Here is a 21,604-nt window from a genome sequence, read left to right as displayed (position 1 = left end):
TAGCGAATACGGCTGAAGCCCTTGTCGGAGTGAAGCGCTTACTCCAGGATCTTGAGGTTCTCGCAGGCCTCAGGGTGAGCTGGGCAAAGTCTTGTCTGTTCCCCACTGCCCCATCGGAAGGGGGCCCCTTAATTGCTGATGTTGTACAGTGGGAATATTGCTGCCTGACGTACCTGGGAACCCGTATATATCATACGCAGGCAGACCTATTGGAGGGTAATGTGGGTAAAGCTATCTGGGTCCTTAAAAGTAACATGGAATTTTGGGGTACCTTACCTCTCTAGGTGGCTCCAGTATTATTTTCAAACCCTCCTCATCTGGATACCTACGTCAATTTTTAAAAGGCTTCAATCGATGATCATAGGCTTTCTTTGGGCTACCGGTCGACGGAGGGTGGCGCTGAAAATTATAATAAGGCAAAAGGCTGATGGTGGTTTGCTGGTGCCTGAATTTGAGACTTATTATTTGGCGGCCAGCTACAGTGGCTTACCCAAGCAGTAGTGCTGGAATTTCGGGGAACCGACGAGCGGGAAGATGGGCGGGCGTATGGGACAACCTTATCTCATATTATTCTACAGCTGCCGTTCCAGCTCAAGGCACTCACTGGTCGAGTTACGGACGTTTCACTTTTGTTGGAACAGGAGTCAGAGGAGGGCGCAGATTGCGTGACCCTATGTGCCTGAGATCCATTTGGCCATGTGTACTGCTCAACCGCACGGGGGAAGTTGCTGCGCTGACTGATTGGGGGGAGACGGGCCTGTCTACGTTGGGGACCTCTATGAGGATAACATCCTGCTTCCCTTCCATGCGTTGCGGGACCGGCACGATCTGCCTCGTGGGGACTTCCTGCTCCACTGAGCCCTCGTCTCAGTCATTCAAAAGCACTGGAGCGAGGGGCAGTCTGAGCCGCAGACCTCCATAGCTTGTCAGTACTAGCAGCTGGAACCTTTAAGGCAGTTACCTGTCTGTATAGGCGTATGACGTGTGAGGCGCTGACTTCGCTGCTAGGGCTGAGACAGAAGTGGGAGAAGGACCTAGGTGCAGAGATCCCCGGGAAGGTATGGGCTGAGCTGGTAGAACGGGCATGGAAAAGCTCTAAAAATGCCAGTTTCCAGCTGGTGCATTTTTTTATATTGCATATAGCATACCTTACCCCGGCAAAGATTAATGCATACTTTGACACGGACACTGCGCAGTGCCCCCGATGCACCACGGAGGGTGCGGATTTCCGACACACGATGTGGGGCTGTCCCCAGCTAGGGACAAATTGGGAGGAAGTGGTTACACTATTGTGCGACATTATTGAGAGGATGACAGAACCCGCTATAGGCCCTTGATTGCTACACTGGTTCCCCCACACCTCCAAGACCAAGATCACTAGTACATTTCTGGATTCGGGTCTCTTATTAGCCAAAAGGGACATTAGGGCACATTGGAAGTCCAAGCGGGTTCCCAGTGTTCAGAGGTACATAGCGGACCTTCGTAAATGGGCGGAATGGAGGGTACGATTAGAATACAGCTTGCTAGCCTTGCGAAAAAGCTTTGGAGGCTGCGAGGGCTTGGGAAGCATTGGTAGTTTTATTGAAAGTTCCAGATGCTGATTTGGATGAGGACTCCAGGGCTGAAGTCCTGGCTGTCTTGCCCAGATAACTATATGATCCGTACCTTGGCTAGCTGTACCTACTATATTCCCGATTGCAACTCTGTCGCTGCAGACCGCTCTGCTATGCACTATATGATAACTGCATTGTGCACTGTTGAGCTATACTCTGCTGTTTACGTATAATTTTGCTTTGTGTGACACGCCGGGGAGGGTGGAGGAGTAAGAGGGTGGGGGGGATAGTTTTGTTTTCTTTTCTTTTAGTGTGCGGCTCAGGTGTTGCTCATATGTGTCTCAATCGCTCCTAATATGTTTATTTGCCAGCATTCTGGCTGTCACTAGGTGCTCTTATCGTGGGGAACGGTATACGGAAACCGTCGGCTATGGTGCACAAGTTACTACTTGTGTAACGATATATCTCTAAGAGACATTAGTTAGTGATAGATTCCTTACCATAGAATAATCCCCAGGCGCCAGACTGGATCTGGAAAGTTTTGCTTAGCAGTACCCATACGTGTCGGTAGGTGGCGTCGTGCGGCTCAGCGTCCGTCACTGGAGTCATGAGCACCGAGATATCGTCACGGAGACTACTTAGGTGCCAACCCTGCGCGCAGACGTCAGTTCTGTACACGACTTTCCGCGCCGAAACGCGAGCCATGCAAAATACGGACCATTGGTGCATAAAATTAGGGCCCTAAAAGGGAATGACCTTAACACTAGTAATCAGTTTGCAGAATGGGGAGGATGGGTGTGGCGGTAAGGAATCGATCACTAACTAATGTCTCTTACAGATATATTGTTACACAAGTAGTAACCTGTGCATCTGAAATAGACACCTTAGTGATAGATTCCTTACCTTAGAATAGATACCCCAGCAATACCAACCCCGGTGGTGGGTCTGCGAAAAAGATTACACCAGCAAGTCACAGAGCACAGAACGGCCAAAGAAGCCGTCTCTCCGGACCGGACTGTCAAGGCAGTAGTTTTTCTAAACGAGTGCAGCGATGCCCGCGTAGCTGCCTGACAAATGTCCTGCAAGGGAACATCACGTCCCAAGGCAGTAGTGGCTGCAGTTGCGCTGGTCGAATGGGCACACAGCCCCACAGGAGGATCCTTCTTGGCCAAGGAGTAACATACTTTAATGCACAGAACGATCCACCGGGAGATGGTCCGTTTGTGCACAGCCCGACCTTTTTTGGCACCCACATAGCCCACAAAAAGCTGATCATCCACCCAGAACTGCTGTGTACGCTGCAGATAGAATGCGAGCGCACGTTGTGGGTCCAGACGGGGGAGCCTCTCCTCCTCCCTTGAAAGATGCAGAGGCGGAAAGAAGGTGGGCAAAGTGATAGTCTGCCCGATGTGGAAGGGCGTGACAACCTTTGGCAGAAAAGAAGGACAGGTCCTTAAAACCACCTTGTCCGGATGAAGAGAAAGGAAAGGAGGTTTGGAAGAAAGGTCTTGGAGCTCACTCACTCTTCTGGCAGAGGTGATGGCAAACAGGAAAGCTGTTTTTAGAGTGAGAAGACGCAAAGGACAGTTATGAAGGGGCTCGAAGGGAGAGCACATCAGAAAAGTCAAGACAAGATTTACGTCCCACTGAGGCATTATGAAGGGTATGGGTGGAAACTTATGCGTAATGCCTTTAAGATAACGATTAACAACCGGGGACTAAAAAAGAGAAGGCTAATCTGGAAGCCGCAGAAAGGCAGAGATGGCCGAAAGATAACCTTTGATAGTGCCCAGAGCAGAGCCCTGCTGGGTCAAAGAGAGAAGGAACAGAAGAACCTCAGAAAGAGGGACAGAAGGGGATCCACAGCCTTCGCTGTGCACCATGCAACAAATCTGTTCCACCTGCAGGCGTATACTGTTTTGGTGGACGGACGCCAGGCTGCCAGAATGACATCACAGACTTCGGGGGGAAGATCAAAAGGTGTCAAGTTTGGCCGCGCACTCTCCATGCATGGAGGTGGAGGCTGGACAGGTTCGGATGGAGGAACGTCCCCTATTGCTGCGACAGAAGATCCTCCCGAAGAGGCAGACGGATCGGAGGATCGATGCTCATACTGAGCAGCTCGGGAAACCATACCCTTTGAGCCCAGTCCGGAACCACAAGAATGACTTGGGCCCGGTCGCGCCTGATCTTCTTCAGCACTCTGGGCAGAAGTGATATAGGCGGAAACGCGTACAACAGACCGCAACTCCACTCGCAACGAAAAGTGTCTGGGAGCTAGTGCCGCCTTGGAATTTCCAACGCGCAGAACTGACGACATTGTGCGTTCTCTTCAGTGGCGAATAGATCTAACCAAGGCTCTCCACACTGCAGAAAGAGACCTTGCGCCAGGTCTGAGTTCAGATGCCATTTGTGATCCACCATGCACCGGCAGCTGAGTTTGTCCGCCCTGGCGTTCAGAGAACCCGCCAGGTGTTAAACCACCAAGGTAATGCCTTGATGTTCCAGCCATGTCCAGAGGCGGGGAGCCTCCTGACATAGAGTGCACGACCCCACCCCGCCTTGTTTGTTGCAAAACCACATGGCAGTGGTGTTGTCCGTCAACACCTGCACTACACTTCCCCGGACAGAGGGAAGGAATGCCTTTAGTGCAAGTCGAATTGCCTGCAGCTCCAGAAGGTTGATATGGAGCTGGGACTCCGCCGGAGACCAGAGGCCTCTGATCTCTGCCTCTCCCGTGTGGCCTCTGTAGGAGAGTGGGGTCTGCAATCCTATGGTCACCCCAGATTTTTGCTTTTTGCTTCACTGGTTTACGACTTTCCCTGGCTGTGGGCCTGCTAATCAGACCCACAGCCTAGCTGTTCTCTCTCTAAATTGACAACCATGTACCTTAGGTGCATTTACCAATTGGTACGGGGCCACCTTATCAGTCCCTGTACAGCATACCTTAGGTATCCAGGGCATAGGTGCACCCAGGGCCTACCAGGGGCTGAAGCATGTATTATGCCACCCTTAGCTGGCCATCTAAACAGACACCCTTTGCTTTAGATATAGTTCCCTATATCTAAACCTAAAATGGACACATATATTCCTATCAGTCACTCCTATGGAAGGCCTTATCAATCCTGAAGGCAGAGTGCTTGGAATTATGTGAGATGGTGCTCTGGCATGAGCTGAGTCCGTTTGCAGCTTGCGGAACCAAGTCCTTATAGCTGTTCTATGATAATGCTATACCATATACTTTTAAGTGCATTATAATCCTCGCGGTTAAATGCTAACTCTGGTATAACATTATCAAAACATGTCGAGTAAGGTGTCATACGATTTGGAATACTACCCCCTCGCCAATTCTGGCGATGGGGGTAGCATTCCACCCTTCTAGAGGGACACGACATGTATGTAACTGAGAACCCCGGTTAAAGTTAACTCGAGCCTTGGCATCACAAAATGGATGCTGCCACCACAGACACAAGTCTGACCTCCTGCTGCTGGGAGTCCTTCCAGCGAGGGCGGCTTGGACAAAGGGTTTCCTGCCTTGGGAGGTGCTAGCACCACCCCAGACAGGATTTTGTTTTGATTTGGCCGTGCCAAACGTCAGAGTTGGCCCCATGGGATATCATCATTAAGGCCGCAGTTGTTAGTGTCCAAGCGGCATGTGTGATAAATGACCCACTTATTAGTATGATGAGTGGATGTTTTGATGTCACGCCGCTAGTGAGACGTTTTTCTTGATTAGACACTTGTCCTGGAACTGCAAGGCCCACACCCTTGCTTGTTTAAAAACCCACCACCAGATGGGTCGTTTTGGATTGTGAATATGTGTTTGTGTCTGAAGTGTGTATCACGCTTTGTGTTGAAGTTTTCCAAGGGTTCATACCCTTTGGCCACGATGGCGAGTAGCAGTTCATCAGGTCATATACATAATTAATGTTGAGTATACTTGGGGATACTAAGCCACATTGTGACTCACACATAAATGAGCCATGTATGAATTGTGCTTGACAAATTGTAATTCTACAACCATGTACCCTTTTTCTCCCTTTTGTCTTTCCACAGAGACCATATTAGGTCATTTTTCTTGAAAATTGTTTCATGATAATGCCTCACTAAGGGCCAACTCAAGCCCAGAGGCAAAACCTAGCAGCTGATTTTTGCTGTTAAGGTTTAGGACTATAGGCATTTAACATTTAGTTTAGAATTGAGTTTTTGTAGGGATCAACAGAGGTCCTGATGAGTAGGCAGGAGGGGTCTGCCTATGAAACATGTCATGTCGACAAAGTAGACCACACTTGTAATTCTACTTACTAACTCCCTTTTTAATGTTCCCAGCCTGCGAAGCCATTAAAATAAATTTTTTCGACTACCCAGGGAATTCTTAACTTTTTTTACACCACCATTCACTTAACTAGGTCCCTACACTCCCTAACACATACCACTATCGTCATCACATCACATAGCCTATTGTCAAAAAATGTAAGTGCTCCCGCGTCACTCGTAGGTTGAAGCACGCCCTGCCCCGTAGAGGGACGGGAAGACCCCAATGATGGGAGAATGACACTATGGGATTCATAGTGTGTGAGGGGTATTTTAAAAACACACAGTGCCCTCACTCTGCCACCCGCAGAGAGGCCTAATTTTCACATTGTAGTGTTTTCACCAGTTTAGAGAATACACATTATCATATTAATTCAATCTCGCCTTGATTTTTAACAATGCTCTGTACCTGGGGGCGCCGGAGTACACTCTACAAAAACTGCAGCGCACTCAAAACTGTGCAGCTCGCACACTGCTTGGCACCCCACGTAGAACCTCAATACAACCTGGCCTAATCAAAGAGAGAGTCACATTTAAATCTCTGTGCATTGCACATCAGGCTTATTGGAAATCAGGCCCAGAGATCAGCCACTCCCTGGTATCACAATATCAAACTACCAAAGCCCTCTGCTCTTCACATGCCTTCTTAGCTCAAGTCCCGAGGATTTTTAGAGCAAGGGCGGGAGGTCGCTCCTTCGCTTATAAAGCCCCGAAAATATGGAACACCTTACCGCTTCATCTTAGAGCAGACTCCAACTTGTCGAGTTTTCGCAAGCAGCTTAAAACCTTTCTTTTCAACCAATAGGGTCCCCCTGCTCTTCCTCTTTTCCTCTTAGAGTACTGATGGTAGTTTTTTAGCGCCTGGATGCCTCAGGGCAGCTGTTAGCGCTTAATAAAAACGGTTTTCATTTCATTTCATTTCGGGAGGAGGCTGAAAGAGCCTGGTAAGACCGTTGGAGTGAAGGGCCCCCGGAGCTGAAGGGGCCTTGCTTCTGCCCCTGAAAGTTGTGCCGGGAGGGGGAAAAGACTAATTTGTGCAAGAAATTGGCTCAATTAAAACAACTGGCAGTCACTGGAAGCCCGGAGTAAGTCGGGCGGTTGCGAGGGTAAGAGAAGAGGGAACTGTACGGATTCCTTCTGTTGGCCCAGGAGAAATTGGTAGACTGCCTGGCATATAGCGAACAAGGGAAAGCCAAGGGGGGGGGAATCACGGAAACCACATAACTACATCGGAATCAACAGGGAGGAAAGCGTGAACATTCTAGGGTGCCATAACCATAGGAACCCTGTTGATTCAGTGGGAGTGTGCTGGTATTGGTGATATAACAAGACCAAGGCAGAGGAAAATATAAGCTTTAAAGGTTAAACTGCCGGGTCTACTACTTGAACTGTCAAACCATCTATCCATTAGTAATTGCACCGTAAAAGGGGCCTATGCAGATTTGAAGTGTTATTTACAAATATAATGTAATACTGAGATTAAATTGTCTTCCTGTCCAGGAATATCGAGCTAGTCAACCTAGGTTACCTTATGTAAAGAATTTCCCTTTTGATCCAGGATGATGTAATATGTCTTTAGGAGTTGAAGAGATCTAGCCTGCAAAAGGAAATGTGGTGACTAAATAAGTTTGTCAGGGGAACTTTATTACTATGAAACTGGGAAAGCTTATATGAGCAAGTGAATTTATTACACTGTTTTAAATGAAAATGTGCTACTGTTTTTGCAACTAAGAGAAAAATAAGAAACTAACTGAAACAGAATATAAAGATGTTCTACTTTTCTAAACACGGTGTGGTGTTTCCTTTTTGGTGGATGGGCATTGGGTTACTGTCTAGATGCGATGCAAGTATAACATAATTGCTTTGAGATAGGTCTTTCCACTCGATGTCATGCTACCCTATGTGGGCTGGTAATCCCAGGTCCAACAGTATCCTACATACACCCTTTGCAAAAAGCTTGTGTCCTATGGCCATTAGTTCTCTTTGACTAAACAAAGTGCTCGGGTCAAAATCTGGAAAAAACAGTGAATGATTCACACTCAAGAAAATAGTTTTCTTTAGAACTTCAGCAGTACTTTCATGACTCAAGTGTACACTTTTGCAAGCAACTCCAATGCACTTTCATTTTGCCAATCCAGTTAGTCAAAACACCCATAACACAGGTAACAAGGGCATCTACTCATCGTTTGCCCCATTTTCACCTTCACCTTCCCCTATCCCCGTCACTGCGACGGCCTCCGGCGATGCACTGACCTCCTTCCACCTTATCCCCACTGACACCTCACTTCATAAACTCCTCGCCTGCAAATATGGATCACATAAGCATCCCTGCCCGGCGCAGTTCTTAAATACCTTAGCGCCCCTGATTAATACGCCACTGAACCAAATCTGGAATTCCTCCCTGAGCTCGGGTACTTTCCCCTGTATCTGGAAACAGGCCCTCTTAGTACCTATCCTAAAAAACACGGATGCTGACCAGTCTGTTTTTAAAAACTACTCTTCCATCTCCCTTCTTCCAGCACCAGCCATAGTTTTGGAGAAGCTAGTTCAAGAACAGCTGTCTCGTTATCTTGATTCCAGGAGTCATTTCCACGACTCCCAGTCTGGGTTTAGATCCGGATACAGTACTGAGACTGCCCTCATTGAAGTCTCTGAGACTGTCCGCGAACATGTGGATTTAGGCAGATCAGCCATGCTGGTGCTCCTCGACCTGTCCGCGGCATTCAATACAGTCTCTCACTCTATCCTGCAGGAGAGACTCCACAACCTTGGGATCCAGGGTACCCCTCTGTCCTGGATTCAATCCTTCCTTAGTGGCCGCACTCAACAAGTCTCTCTCCAAACTTTTGTCTCAGAGGAGAAACCCTAGCATTGCGGGGTCCCCCAGGGCTCTGCCCTGAGCCCCATCTTCTTCAATGTCTATCTCCCCCCCCTGGTGGCACTAGTTGAATCCTGTGGGATAAGAGTGATCTCCTATGCTGTCGACACACAACTGGTGTTCTTGTTCGATGACTCCTCCGAGGCAGCGTTTGTCAATTTCAGGTACTATTTATGTAATAGCTCCACTTGGATATCACAGAACACACTGAAACTCAACTCGGACAAAACTGAGGTGCTATTTTTCAATCAAACAAGCCCCCCTCCCAAGCCGGTGAACTCGGCTAGTAACCTTGGGTTCCGCTTTGATAATGAATTATCGTGTAAATCCCAAATCCGTCAGGTTTCCTCGGCCTGCTTTGGAAAGCTACATACGCTCCGCAAATTCCTTCACTTTCTGCCCATGGAGTCCCGTCGTACCATCATCCATGCCCTGATCATCTCCCATCTCAACTATGCAAACAGTCTCTATGTGGGAGCTCAAGCTTATCTGAAACGTCTGCAGCTCGTTCAAAACGCGGCTGCCAGGCTGATTTGCAAAACCCCTTATTGCCACTCAATTTCTCCCCACTTAAGGAAACTATTGGCTTCCCGTGACCAAACGCATTCAATTCAAGTCTCTCGTCCTGGCTTTTAGATCCCTTCAGGGTCACGGCCCAGTCTATCTTAGAGCTCTACTCAAGCACTTCTAGTACAGCCGTGTCCTCAGATCAAACAGTCTCCGCCTTCTGGTTACTCCAACCTTCCACCGCTTTAGAATGGGTAGCAGAGCCTTTGCCGTGATCACGGCCAAAACCTGGAACAGCCTACCTCTCTCCTTGCGGTCGGCCGAGTCGGAGACGCTCTTCCAACGTTCATGAAAGACCTGGCTGTTTTCCAACCCTTAGACCCTGTCTGGTTCCTCATCTGCTGCCTGCCACTAGCACCGGGACACCCCCGTTGGGGGTAGCTGTGCGCTTTATAAGCTTCAAAAAATAAATAAATACAAAATAAAATCAGATGTCCTAGAAGAAGGCAAAACCAGCACCAGGATATAGGTGCCTCCTCGTAGGTTAACTAGGGTCACATATCTGTCTTGAAGGATACCAACTCCTTCAGGTATTAAGCATTCCCAGTCCCACTGCGCTCAACAGCTTGCATTTGAGTCCCAGTTGATGCCTGCTTTTGTTCCACGACTAAAACTGTACTTGTTAGCCCCTTAATTTTTTTCCCAAATTCTTCGCCTGTACCTCCAACTCATTTTCACACTAAAATAAAAATGAAGAAATTTTACTTAAGAAGGGTTTTTCTCTACCTATCTTTTCTGTGTCCTCTATAGAATAAAAAGTCAGATCTCTAAAATTGGTCTTTAAGTTACTACCACATGATGCAGTTACTACCCCATGATGCAAATGCATCTTTGACCCTTTTCCTTCCAGTCATATATTCTAAGGGACTACACAAGTAGGGAGATCATCACATGCCTCGTTTTCCCTAATCTATAAACGGTAGACAATGTCAGGGCTCCAATCCCTGGCACCAGCAGGAGTCTATGGCCATCAGCAGCAACTCAGCTACAGGTTGTCTCTCCATGCACTATATCAATTTAGCTGGGGAAGGGCGAGAAACCGCAGCTGGACAATCCGTTCCAATAAAGCGCTGATCATAACATCCACATCCCAAAGATGTACATCAATGGATGAGGTTTTCATGCCCCCAAGTGAGGGCGAGTGGGCAGATAAAGTGAGTCCTGATCAGGAACTAAACAATATCAAGCCACCTCTGGCTCCAGCCTGCTCTTCCCAGATTTCATTATTAATACTGAGAACACAAAGATTTTATTCCACTCCATACAATCATTAGTGTTCTATGTTGCATGCGATTTCTACACCCTAAACAGTGCTTTAACCATCAAAGAAGCATCACTGTCATCTGTGCACTCTTGTATTATGAACAGCACAGAGCTTGTGAACAGTATGCATTGTGTGCCACTTGCGGGCAGTCTTGCAACTACATTTCCTAGTGCTATTTTGTTGTATTTGATTTGAGTTATTCAAATTGCTTTACTACTAATTTAACTGAACATCTATTTATACGTTTCAGGTATTAATAAAGTGGTATTCTTGCAGTCAAAATAACTAGGGTAGGGTTCCATTTTTATTGCAACTGTAATACATTTTATGTCCTTTTCTTTGAAGCGAAGTTCAGTTGCCGGACCAACCTATTCGAAGAATGGGATAGGAGCTCAACATTGCATTTCAGCTCTAGTACCCAGTGTCCTGGTTACTGCGGAACAAAGGTAATCTCCACTTTGATACTGCTAAATTGCTTCTCAGATTGCAAGGACCATGCACAATGTGTGACGTATACAGAGTCACATTGCATTGTTAAATATTGTAAGGCCCTATGCAGCAGTTATTTACAACAACAAAACATCTGCAAAGCATTTTAATTCACTCAGGAGGCTGCTGCATCATTCATTTGACAAGAATATGTGACAGGATTAACTGCATTCCTTTCCAGATTCAGATTTAAGCTCTTCACTCCTGTCCTTGCTTGAAGAATAGTGCTGCCCATTTGTGGGCTATAGAAATGCTAACTAACAATAAGCAAGTGGATGCAGATTTACTTATTAAAGAATCGTTTAAGAGGATCAGTTTCTGCCTAAGGTGGAGAAATTGGAAAATTCAACAAATAAAACATCCAACCATATAAATAAGGAAATTAGTTCATAAAAAGTTAGTATCAGAATACGATACCGCACCTTGTGACGGTTGGAAGAATACCTCTGCTCCCTTCAATTTCTCCTCCTCCTTATGACACTTGTATCCCAAAATGAAATCTTCTTGGAAGACATGAAGCAACTGTGTATTTGAGCCACACTATAAATAACAATGGGTACAATTAGAGAAATGTACTTAACATAATCCATCAAAAATATCGAATGTTCTAAAGAAATACTTGGGTTTTAATAGTGTTATAATGTTTTGAAATACAAGAATATTTCATTACAAGTGAAAGGGATTAAAAATGCATCATAAAACTTTCATATGAAAACGTTGTCAGGAGTGGAGTTAATTTAAAATACCTTGCAGTAGAATTATGCACAAAGAGGATAATATTAAGGACAAACAAAAGGATTTTAAAGAAAGAACTCAGTGAAGAGAGTACTGAGGAAAAGGGTTTCTTACAAGACCAGACGTTCTATATTGCAGTCTTTCCTTGCTGGTTTTTTTTTAATAGTATCCATTATTTCAAAATAAAACTACTTTAACCACAATGATCCCTGTATCAGCAAGAAAATAGTCAAAAGAAAGACAACTACATAGGCCATAAATATTACCTGTTTGCTGTTGCTTTATGACCTTCGGTAACGATGTATCTGGTAGAGACATAGTCTAGCCGCAGAATATCCCCAGGCGTCAGACTGGTTTCGGAAAACTTTACACAGCAATACCTCTGTGCGCCAGGGGGGCGGCGCTGCAAGGCTCCGCCCTGACATCGTCCACGGACACTTTGTCAGTTGCGCCATATAGGCCCCTCCCGGCGCGCTGACGTCAGTTTTCGTCGAAGAAACTTTTCCGCACCACAACGCGGAGCCACCACCAAAAAACTGTTAGAATATGGGAACAGTGTACGAAAATGATGAAAGGACATGGAATGGTGAAAAACAGCACCATAAAGGAAAGTGTTAGGCACTGTATATTACAAACTAGTAAAGGAAAAGAGCAGAGCACCGCTCTGGAGAGCAACCCCACAAAAATGGAGGCCAACCACCCTTGGAGGTAATGAAGTTGTAAACAACATCATGCAGACGACAGGAAGTCTGTAACCTTAATGTATAACTGTGAAGGACAACAAGTCCGGAACACAGGAGCCAGGACAACTGACCAGATGACGTCACCAGAAAGAGACAGTGTATCCCCAAGAAGAGACCTATGAACTGTGGCAGAGCCAATAGACTTCAAACCAATAGAGCACAGGGGTGGTAAGAGACCCCAAGGCGATAGAAAAGAGCAGAGCGGGAGGTGGGCAAAAACACAAATAGAACCCACACTGTACTACCCAGAGCATAGGGTTGGAAAGGATACATGACACATGAGCATACCGCCCAAGTATGAGCCTGGGCGGAGTAGAGCTAGGAAAACAGCATCCTGTGCGGGAGTGAAGTGAAAGCATCACCCTGCAGAGGGATCAAGCCACCTGAAGGGAGGCGAGCATAGAAAGCTGAAAAGGTCCTCGCAGAAAGGGGAAGTTGAGCGGGTGTTAAAGAATCTGCGGCTAGACTATGTCTCTACCAGATACATCGTTACCAAAGGTAATTAACTCGTTCATCTGATAGAGATGTCTAGCCGCAGATTCCTTAACTTAGAATAGGTACCAAAGCGTACCCATAGAGAAGGCGTGTCTGCGACTGAACCCCAATAAGTTGCTGAGGCTACAGAGCTGTCAACAAGGTGACAACCCACGGGGAGGACCGCAACCAGTGTAGCCACACCAGACCATGAAGCTCAGAAAGAGTGAAAAACATTGGGAGGCAAAGGTACTACAGCATAAAAACCCATGTATGCATACCGGGTGAGGGAAAGAAAACATACACTAGATATGTCTGTGTGAAAGGGAAAGTTCATGACTTCGCAAGAAATGGAAATGAACCATGGGGCTGAAGGACCCGCAGCATCTGATGTGCTGACCATAAACAAAACCCAGAGGGAAGACAACTGGTATTACAGAGTCAACACTTACCAGTCCAGTATGCACAACAGTGGAAAAAACACTGTTATGCACACATATGCCGACGACACTCAGCTAGTGGTGGCTCTCAACCAGTCAGACACATGCTCAGCGCACAACAACCTGACGGACTGCTCAGAAGAAGTTACCAAATGGATGACATCTTCATGTCTTAAACTAAACGGAGACAAAACTGAGCTGTTGCTCTTAGGCAAACCCCCCACGTCCACGATCAACTGCCTTGGCTCTTCCCCCATACCAAAGGACACAATAAAGAGCCTTGGCAACTGGTTGGATAAGTCTTTCAATTGCCAAGCAGCCAAACTATCAGCCACTTGCTTCAGTCTACTCGGGCTTCTTCAGAAGATTCTCCCCCTGCTGCCCTTCCGGGCAAGACATATTATGGTCCAGGGTCTCATTCGGTCTCGTCTGGATTTTGGAAATGCCCTCCTCTTAGGGGGCCCCCCAAACCACATTGCGCAAGCTTCAGATCATACAAAACTGCGTTGCCCGAACACTGCTTCAGATCCCCCGTTGACTTCCAGCCAAACCCGGTCTAAAGAGCCTCCACTGGCTCCCAGTCAGGGAAAGAATCGATTTCAAGACCCTGTGCATTGCTAACCTAGTCTTCTGGAAAACGGGGGCTGTCATCAATTATTCACTGATCACCCCCTTCCACCCGAACAAACAGCTCCAATCAGCATCCTCTCTACTCGCCACAGTTCCTAGGATCAAGAGATCCAGATGTGGGGGCCAGTCGTTCTCTTATAACTCGGCCAAACTCTGAAACTCCCTCCTCCTCCATCTGCGATCAGAGCCCAACTTACTTTTGTTCCGTAAACACTTAAAAACCTTACTTTTCAATAAAATCGAATAATCTTTAATTGTTTTACCTGAACGTGTTGTTCGTAGCGCTAGGACGCCTGAGGGTAGCTATCGGCGCTTAATAAATGGTCCTTTCATTTAATTTCGTACCGTATTGGCAGGATGCCGACCCACGAACATAAAGTGCCAGTAGTAGCAGAAACAGAAGACATGCCATTGGAGAGTTACTCTGTCATGAGGGATGCAAAAGGGCTGACGGCAACCATCAGAAGCACCAAAAACAGGACTATAGTAAGAATGATAGTCAAGTGGAAGACTGGACGAAACAGAAATGCCGTGCGGATGGTAGAACCACACGAAGTAGAACAAGAACCCTCCTGTAGGGGTGCGTGAGTAGCCCAGATGCAAGAGACGCCATCGCTAGAAGGCAACCGGCAAAAAGAGGCACCGAGCAAGCTGGACAGCCTTATGTAGTGTAGTATACTTGTAAATGTAGAATACTTGTAAAGCGCACAGCTGCCCCAGCAACGGGGCGTCCCGGCGCTGTATAACTCTGGGGAACCCGTCCTGGCTTTCCCTGTGGGATGGTCCCTTGCTGGGAGTCCCCAAGGTGGAGCCAGGCATCCCCGGAATTGGTGGGGCCGTTGTGGAGATTAGGCAAGCTAATGCCCAGAGTTGCCGAGTGTAACCCCTGATTAGAGTAAGCACCGAAGCGAGAATTATCGAGTCCGCTGACCAAGGTCCACGACCCTGCCGCGTCGGGAATTGAACCCTGGTCCCAGGCTGACTTCTGCTCTCAGGCCTGCCGCCTCTAACCAGTGAGCCACACTACTCCACACTACTATAAGAGCACGTAGGCGAGTTGACCGAGTCAATGACCACGGACACCGAACAAAGGAATGTTGACAGCACGATTGTGCTGTGTAACAGCACAGTAGATATAGAGGCAAGAAAGATGCCTAGAAATGAAGCGTAACAAAGTACCAACAGTTATGATGAAGCAGAAGTGGACAGAACAATGTACAGACTAGAAAGCCACATCAGCCCTTCACCCGGGAGGAGCAACGGTCCCCTTCAAGATAGAGGAGGATACAGAGCTAGACACGACAGTCAGAAACAGTCAGGACCAATCGAATGGTCCAAGGACTCAAGAAGCGAGTATCCTAAAGAGAACACTTCCCTTGAGAGTGGTACAGCAGGAATCCAAGCAGAAGTGTGTAAAACACCTGTTCGGAAAGCAACAGGTAAATGTGTACAAACTCCTGTTGGGAAAATGCCCCGAAAACGAGGTCACAAGGCAAGGTGCAGTAGAAAGGTACAGAACAAACCGCCACCTGGAAATATAAACCCAGTAAGGGCTGAACTACAAAAAACTTTTGTTCACCCCAGTCCTTAAACAGGAGGGGAGAACCAGCACCACAGAAGTGAGTTTGTTCACCACAATTCTTAAACGGGAGGGGAGAAGCAGAGTCACAGAAATGGAAGAATCAACGCAAACACCCTATGATAGCAATCATACCAGGGTGCATTCCCAGGTTGCATCAACACGTAAGAGTACCACATAATGGTTGTATCTTGGAGCTAAAAAAGGATAGGGCATCAGTGGTAAGAACAGCGCCTGAACTGAACAGCCCACAGCAAGATTGTGGCGAAAAACTCCATAGGAACGTACCAAGGCTAAGGCAGTTCCCGAATAGCCGTTAATACCCCACAGTAAGTGTCAACCCCTGCAAGGGGGAGTCCTCTTGGGCAAAGCACACATTCAGAGGACAGAAAGGGAAGACAGAACCAGCTGTCCGGCAGAACGTAAAGAAAACTGAGATGGCGGAACCACCGCCTACACTAACCGGGTGCTACGCAGAGTACCGGGACATGTAAAAAATCAGACCAACCAGGCAACATCGCCTACGCAGAATAAAAGAATACTGATAAAGTAAAAAAGGGTGGGGCACAAGAGTCACGGTAGCCCTGACATGAGGCGGGAGACCGCTGAATCTGCATGGCTATCAAAAAGGTTCACGCCATTGAAAGGCAGTTCCCTAAGAGCATCCCGCACATTGTCCGGGAAATGACTGTCGCGCAGCCAAGCATGGCGGCGCAAAGCCACCGACCGAGCAAGAGCTCGTCCCACAGAGTCAGTGGTGTCAAGAGACGAGCGGAGGGAGAATTGCACCATTCCCCTGCTATCATGCAGAAGGCGGATTAATTCAACCTGGGGGCTTTCTGAAATTGAAGGTAGAAGTGCCTCGACCAAGTCCCAAAGAGAAGACGATGCACATGCGAACACGCAAGCTGTATTCAAGGCACGGATGCCAGCACTGGCAGGGGCAAAAAGCTGGCGACCACATGCGTTTAACCACCTAGACTCACTGGTGGGAGGCAACAGAGGCAGGGCGGAGGAAGACTAAGTTGAAGGCTATTTGAACAACTAGGCCCTGAGCCCTAGGATGAAGGGACAGACAGAGCGGATCATTAGGGGCAGGACAATGTCGACGAGCTATGGCCCGATCAACAGGGTCACCCGAAGAAGGCCTTGCCCATGTGCCCAGCATGATGTCAAAAAAGGAAGCCCCACAAAGAATTTATAAGTGAGCCATCGATCAATATTTGGCGACCAATGTGGGGCCTGTCCCTAGCGCAGAGACTTTGTGTGTGTCAATGAAACCGACACGGAGGGGGTTGGATATTTCCTGGTGCGCGGCAGCCCATAGGGAGCGTAGGGAGGAGCTGCTGCGAGAAGAGGCAGAAATAGTAGCGATTGAACGTCGGAGCTGGGAGGCAGAGGGCAGCCAGTCTAGGAGACACTTATTGATGGCCCAACAGAACTACGTGGCTCTTTTGCTGGACAAGGCCCACCAAGCCTGGTTGGCGACGCGTAGCAGGGTGTATCAATGGGGAGACAAGTCCAGTAAGATGCATCGACTCTGCCAGGGAACTTTCCAGTCTCAGGCCATCCCGAGCGTTCTGGGTCCGGGTGGTAACCCCACTTATGGAACCCCTGGCCATCGCGGAAAGCTTTGCCGCCTATTATGCAGACCTATATGCCCCTAAAGAATGCCTATCGGCTGCCGTCATAGATACATTTATAACTGACCTACCCCAAAAACCATCTCAGATGAGGTGAGGGGACAATTGGAGCTACCACTGTCAGATGAAGAACTGGGCACGGCCCTGGGGAAACTCAACCCTGGGAAGGCGCCGGACCCAACAGGTTCCCCAGTGAATTCTTTAGACACTACTTTGTGCAGTTGGCCCCCCACTTTCGACCTGTGGTAGAGGAGGCTCGGGAACGGGCCTCACTTCCCCCTGATTGGAGGCATGCGGAGGTCGAAGTGCTTCATAAGCCAGGTAGGTCCCAGGAGCGGCATGCCTCGTATCGACCTATTTCCCTCTTAAATGTGGATGCCAAGGTACTGGCCAAGGTCTTGGCCAATCGCCTCTTACCTCACATTTCCACTCTGGTACACCCTGACCAGGCTGGGTTCATGCCCCAGAGGGCGACCAGGCACAACATCATGCGAGCGCACATAGCACTGGCGACTATTCGGCGGTTGGGGGAACCATGGGCGCTCTTATTGGCCAACATGGACAGGCATTTGACTCCCTGAGTTGGGTGTATCTCTTTGCCTTGTTGCGCAGACTCAATTTTAGACCGCGCTTTCTTTCCTATTTAACGCTCCTGTATACAGATCTGATGGCGTCGGTGCGGGTTGCTGGGGCGATCTCATCCATGTTTTCCATCAGGCGGGGCAAGCGGCAGGGCTGCCCCCTGTCCTTATATTTATTTGCACAAGTTACGGAACCTTTAGCTGCATGGGTACGTATAGATGCGCAGATTTGGGGATTTGACTGGGCGCCGGGTATATCCGATAGGATCGCATTATATGCGGATGATGTCCTTTTCTTCCTTACCGCTGTAGACAGGACGGGCCGCAGCTACTGCGCATCTTGCAACTCTTTGGGGAGAAGTCGGGACTCTATATGAATCCCAATAAGTCCACACTATGGATCTTGGGGGATCAGACGAGAATTGTTGAGTGGACATCATCGGCTCAGTTGGCGTGGGGGGGGGGCTGAAATACCTGGGTGTGTTCTCAACAGATGTCTCTACAATCTCCTGGGAGCGTAATTTGGTCCCGGTGTGGGAACGAATCCGGGACGTAATTTGGTCCCGGTGTGGGAACGAAACCTGGTCCCGTATACCCCTCTCACTTTATGGCAGATCAGCGATATTTAAGATGGTGGAGCTTCCCCGGCACGTCTATCAGTTGCAAAATCATCCATATCAGATACCGACCTGATAGTTCCGACAGGTGAATGCTGAGCTTGGGCAGTTTCTGTGGGAGAGAGGAAAGGTGCGCGTAGCTATTCGCACATGCTTCTTGTCCACCTACTGTGGGGGACTAGCGTCCTCAGAGGTTCTCTCGCACTACCAAGCCTAGCATCTGCTGATTCTTAACGAGTGGTGGTATGGGGATAGGGGAGACCCGGCATATGCAGTTGAGCGGCTGCTCATGGGGCACCATTCACTACATACAATCCTAAATTCAGCGCCTCTGCGGGGTTCACTGCCACTGGTTACACAGGTGGTGTTCCTAATTTGGAGACAGGCTTTGCGGCGGATAGGATGGTGGAATACACTGACTCGGGAGACCCCTGTGAGAAAGTGCCATCTTTATTGCATTGGTATGCCTCCACTTTTTTTGGACTGCTGATGTGCTTGACGGAGTGTGCCCTGGGCTCCTGCCAACCAGGTACCCAGGGCCTGTGTTCCTTCCCTAAAACGGTGTTGAAACTGAAACCCAATTGGCATCTCTGGCCACCTGTCAGCCCCTAGTAAATGGTACCCTAGGTACCCAGGGCATGGTGACCAGAGGAGACCCCTAAGGGCTGCAGCACTTATTGTGCCACCCTTAGGGGCCCTGTACCCTGGCACCCACGCACTGCCTTTGCAGGCTGAGTGCCTAAGTACAGAACTAAAACAAGAGTCGACATGGCACACATCCCTGTGTGCCATGCCCACAGAACCCACTGCACTGGCATACATCAGTCACCCCTCTAGCTGGGTGCCCTATGCTAGTGGTGAGGGCACAGGTGCATGAGCCCTGTGCCCCTACGGTACCCATGGCCATTCCTGGGCACTGTAAGTGCAGTGATGTCATTAAGAGTATATGGTGCTGGGAGGTCGACATTACGAACTCCCCAGCACCATAATGGCTACATTGAAGATTGACAAGTTTGGTATCAAAGATGCCCCCTGAAACCTAACCACAATCCACGTCTGGGCTGAGTGGCTGCAGTGGCTGCCACACCGCAGACATGTTGCTCGACCCCTGGGTGGAGAGCCCCCCGCTCTCCTGGGTCTGCAACAATGCACATCCTGGGCGAGGTGCTAGGCCTCCTCCTCCTGGAAGGGCAGGGGGAAGCTTCAAAGGCATTCCGCCTCTGTGAGCTTCTCCAGACCATTTGCTGTACCCAGCAACTGGCCCTCACCAGTCCTGACCCCCAGTCTGGCAGGAAGACTGGCAGGAAAAACTATGTCAGGAAGAGGGGGGGGGGAGATGCCAGCCGGTGCTAACCCCACCCCTCAGGTGGGGGAGACGAGGTGAAGCACAACCCCGGGCTCCGGCCATCTTGAAGATGGGGAGCCCTGCCCAATCAAAGCTAGGCTCCTGCCCCTCTCCCACAGGGGAGGAGCAGGCTGGGGGTGTACCTACTCCGGGACAGGGAGCTATTGGTCCCTGCCCTTGCCCTACCTGCAACGCCCCTAAATCAGTATTTAGGGGATCCCTGAACCTTCCTTCCTTAGATCCCGATAAGAAAAGAAGAAAGAAGATCAAGAGGAAGAAGACCCGCTGTGTAGCTGCTAACAACAGGACGACAACAACTGAATTGGCCCCAGCCCTACCGGTCTGTCGATCCTGGAACCTGCTTCTGCCTAATCCCGGCAACTCCTGCGGACAGCAACCTTGGGACACCCAGAGGACCTGCCTGCCCTGGCCCTCTTAAAGCCTGGGACTCCCATCAGCAAAGGCTCTGTGCAACAACACCCCTGGTGCCAGCCAGGAAGCTCCGGACCAACCCACTATGCACCTGCCGAGCCCAGCCCGTGCCAGAGTGATCCAGGACCACGAGGATGTCCCCCTGGCGACTGGGACCCGAAGTCCAGTGTCCAAAGACCCTCTTCGAGGACGTCTGCAGCCTCAGGAACCCTTCGACCGTGACCAGCAGGGGGTAAGGTTTCCCGACCTCAAAAGACACCTCTGCACCCGGCGCCCCACGGCCCCCTGTGCCCAACTCCTGAGTGCCTACCTATCCTCCAAGACCCCAACTTACCCCTCGAAGTGTTGGTCGCTCCAGAAGATCCTTCGTCCCCGAGCCTGCAGCCTTTGTTCCCTTTTCAAGTTCCTCATTGAATAACATTGAGCGCCTGATGGCTCAAAAGCACCCTGCACCCAGCCGCCCTAGTGCCCCTGGCAGTGCAACCTGTGCCTTATCCTACTTCCCCATTTGCCCTGAGCAAGTGACCAGGAGCCCAGCTCCCACAGCCTCATGACCTGCTAGCCAGCAGCCACCAACCGAAGGCCCCCTTTCCCTCATTGGATAACATTGGGCCTAAATACCTCTGCACCCGGCCACCCCTGTGCCACTGGGGGTGAACCAACTGTACTTACCTGACCCTGGGGGACCCCTGAGTCTATGCCCAGAACCCTAACTTCACCAGCCAAGTACTCACCTGGAAACCGATAGCCACTTTCTCACAACCCCCTTTGGGATAATGGGCGCCTAACCCAGTTGGCGGCTCTACAGGGGTTCCGGGGGTGGGACAACATAGGCATCTCTGTCCTGGGCGATGTTATGAGAGGTCGGACGCTCAAATCCTTCCAAGATCTTCAGAAAGAATTTCATTTGCCACGGGCCCAGTTTTATCGTTACCTCCAGTTTCGACATGCCCTGTCCCCTAGCTTAGAGGGTCTGAAGTCGCTACTGGAATTCAGCCCTCTGGATGCAAAGGTTTTTATGGGAGATTTAAATGACCAGCAAATTTCACGGATTTATCAATTCCTGGTTACTCACTGCTCCCCCACATTACAGAAGCTTTGAGGGGACTGGGAAGAGGATGTGGGCACACTGGAAGAGGAGGACTGAACCGAGGCCCTGGCAGCCCTGCGTGGGGGGACCATAGCGATGCGCCTCCGCCTTGTCCAGTTTAAATACCTTCACAGGGTCTATTTTACCCGAGTGCGCCTGTGGAGGGCAGGGCTGATCACCTCTCCCGTGTGTCTCCGCGGCAATCGAGAGGAAGGGTCATTCATCCACAC

General features: G+C 49.2%; 1 protein-coding gene across 2 annotated transcripts in view; it reads right to left on the bottom strand.

Annotated features, from left to right (window-relative positions):
• Positions 1-21,604, bottom strand: part of DMXL2 (Dmx like 2) — a 1,907,871-nt gene that overhangs the window by 1,511,787 nt on the left and 374,480 nt on the right. For both annotated transcript variants that reach the window (XM_078684818.1, XM_078684819.1), the window contains exon 15: positions 11,488-11,605. In XM_078684818.1, coding sequence (XP_078540944.1) covers positions 11,488-11,605 — 118 coding nt within the window. The remainder of the gene's footprint in view (positions 1-11,487; positions 11,606-21,604) is intronic.

Source organism: Lissotriton helveticus, chromosome 3_2 (assembly GCF_964261635.1).
Source record: "Lissotriton helveticus chromosome 3_2, aLisHel1.1, whole genome shotgun sequence".
NCBI lineage: Eukaryota > Metazoa > Chordata > Amphibia > Caudata > Salamandridae > Lissotriton > Lissotriton helveticus.
The sequence above is the reverse complement of the archived record's forward strand: the minus strand, read 5'-3'. Positions and strand labels throughout refer to the sequence as shown.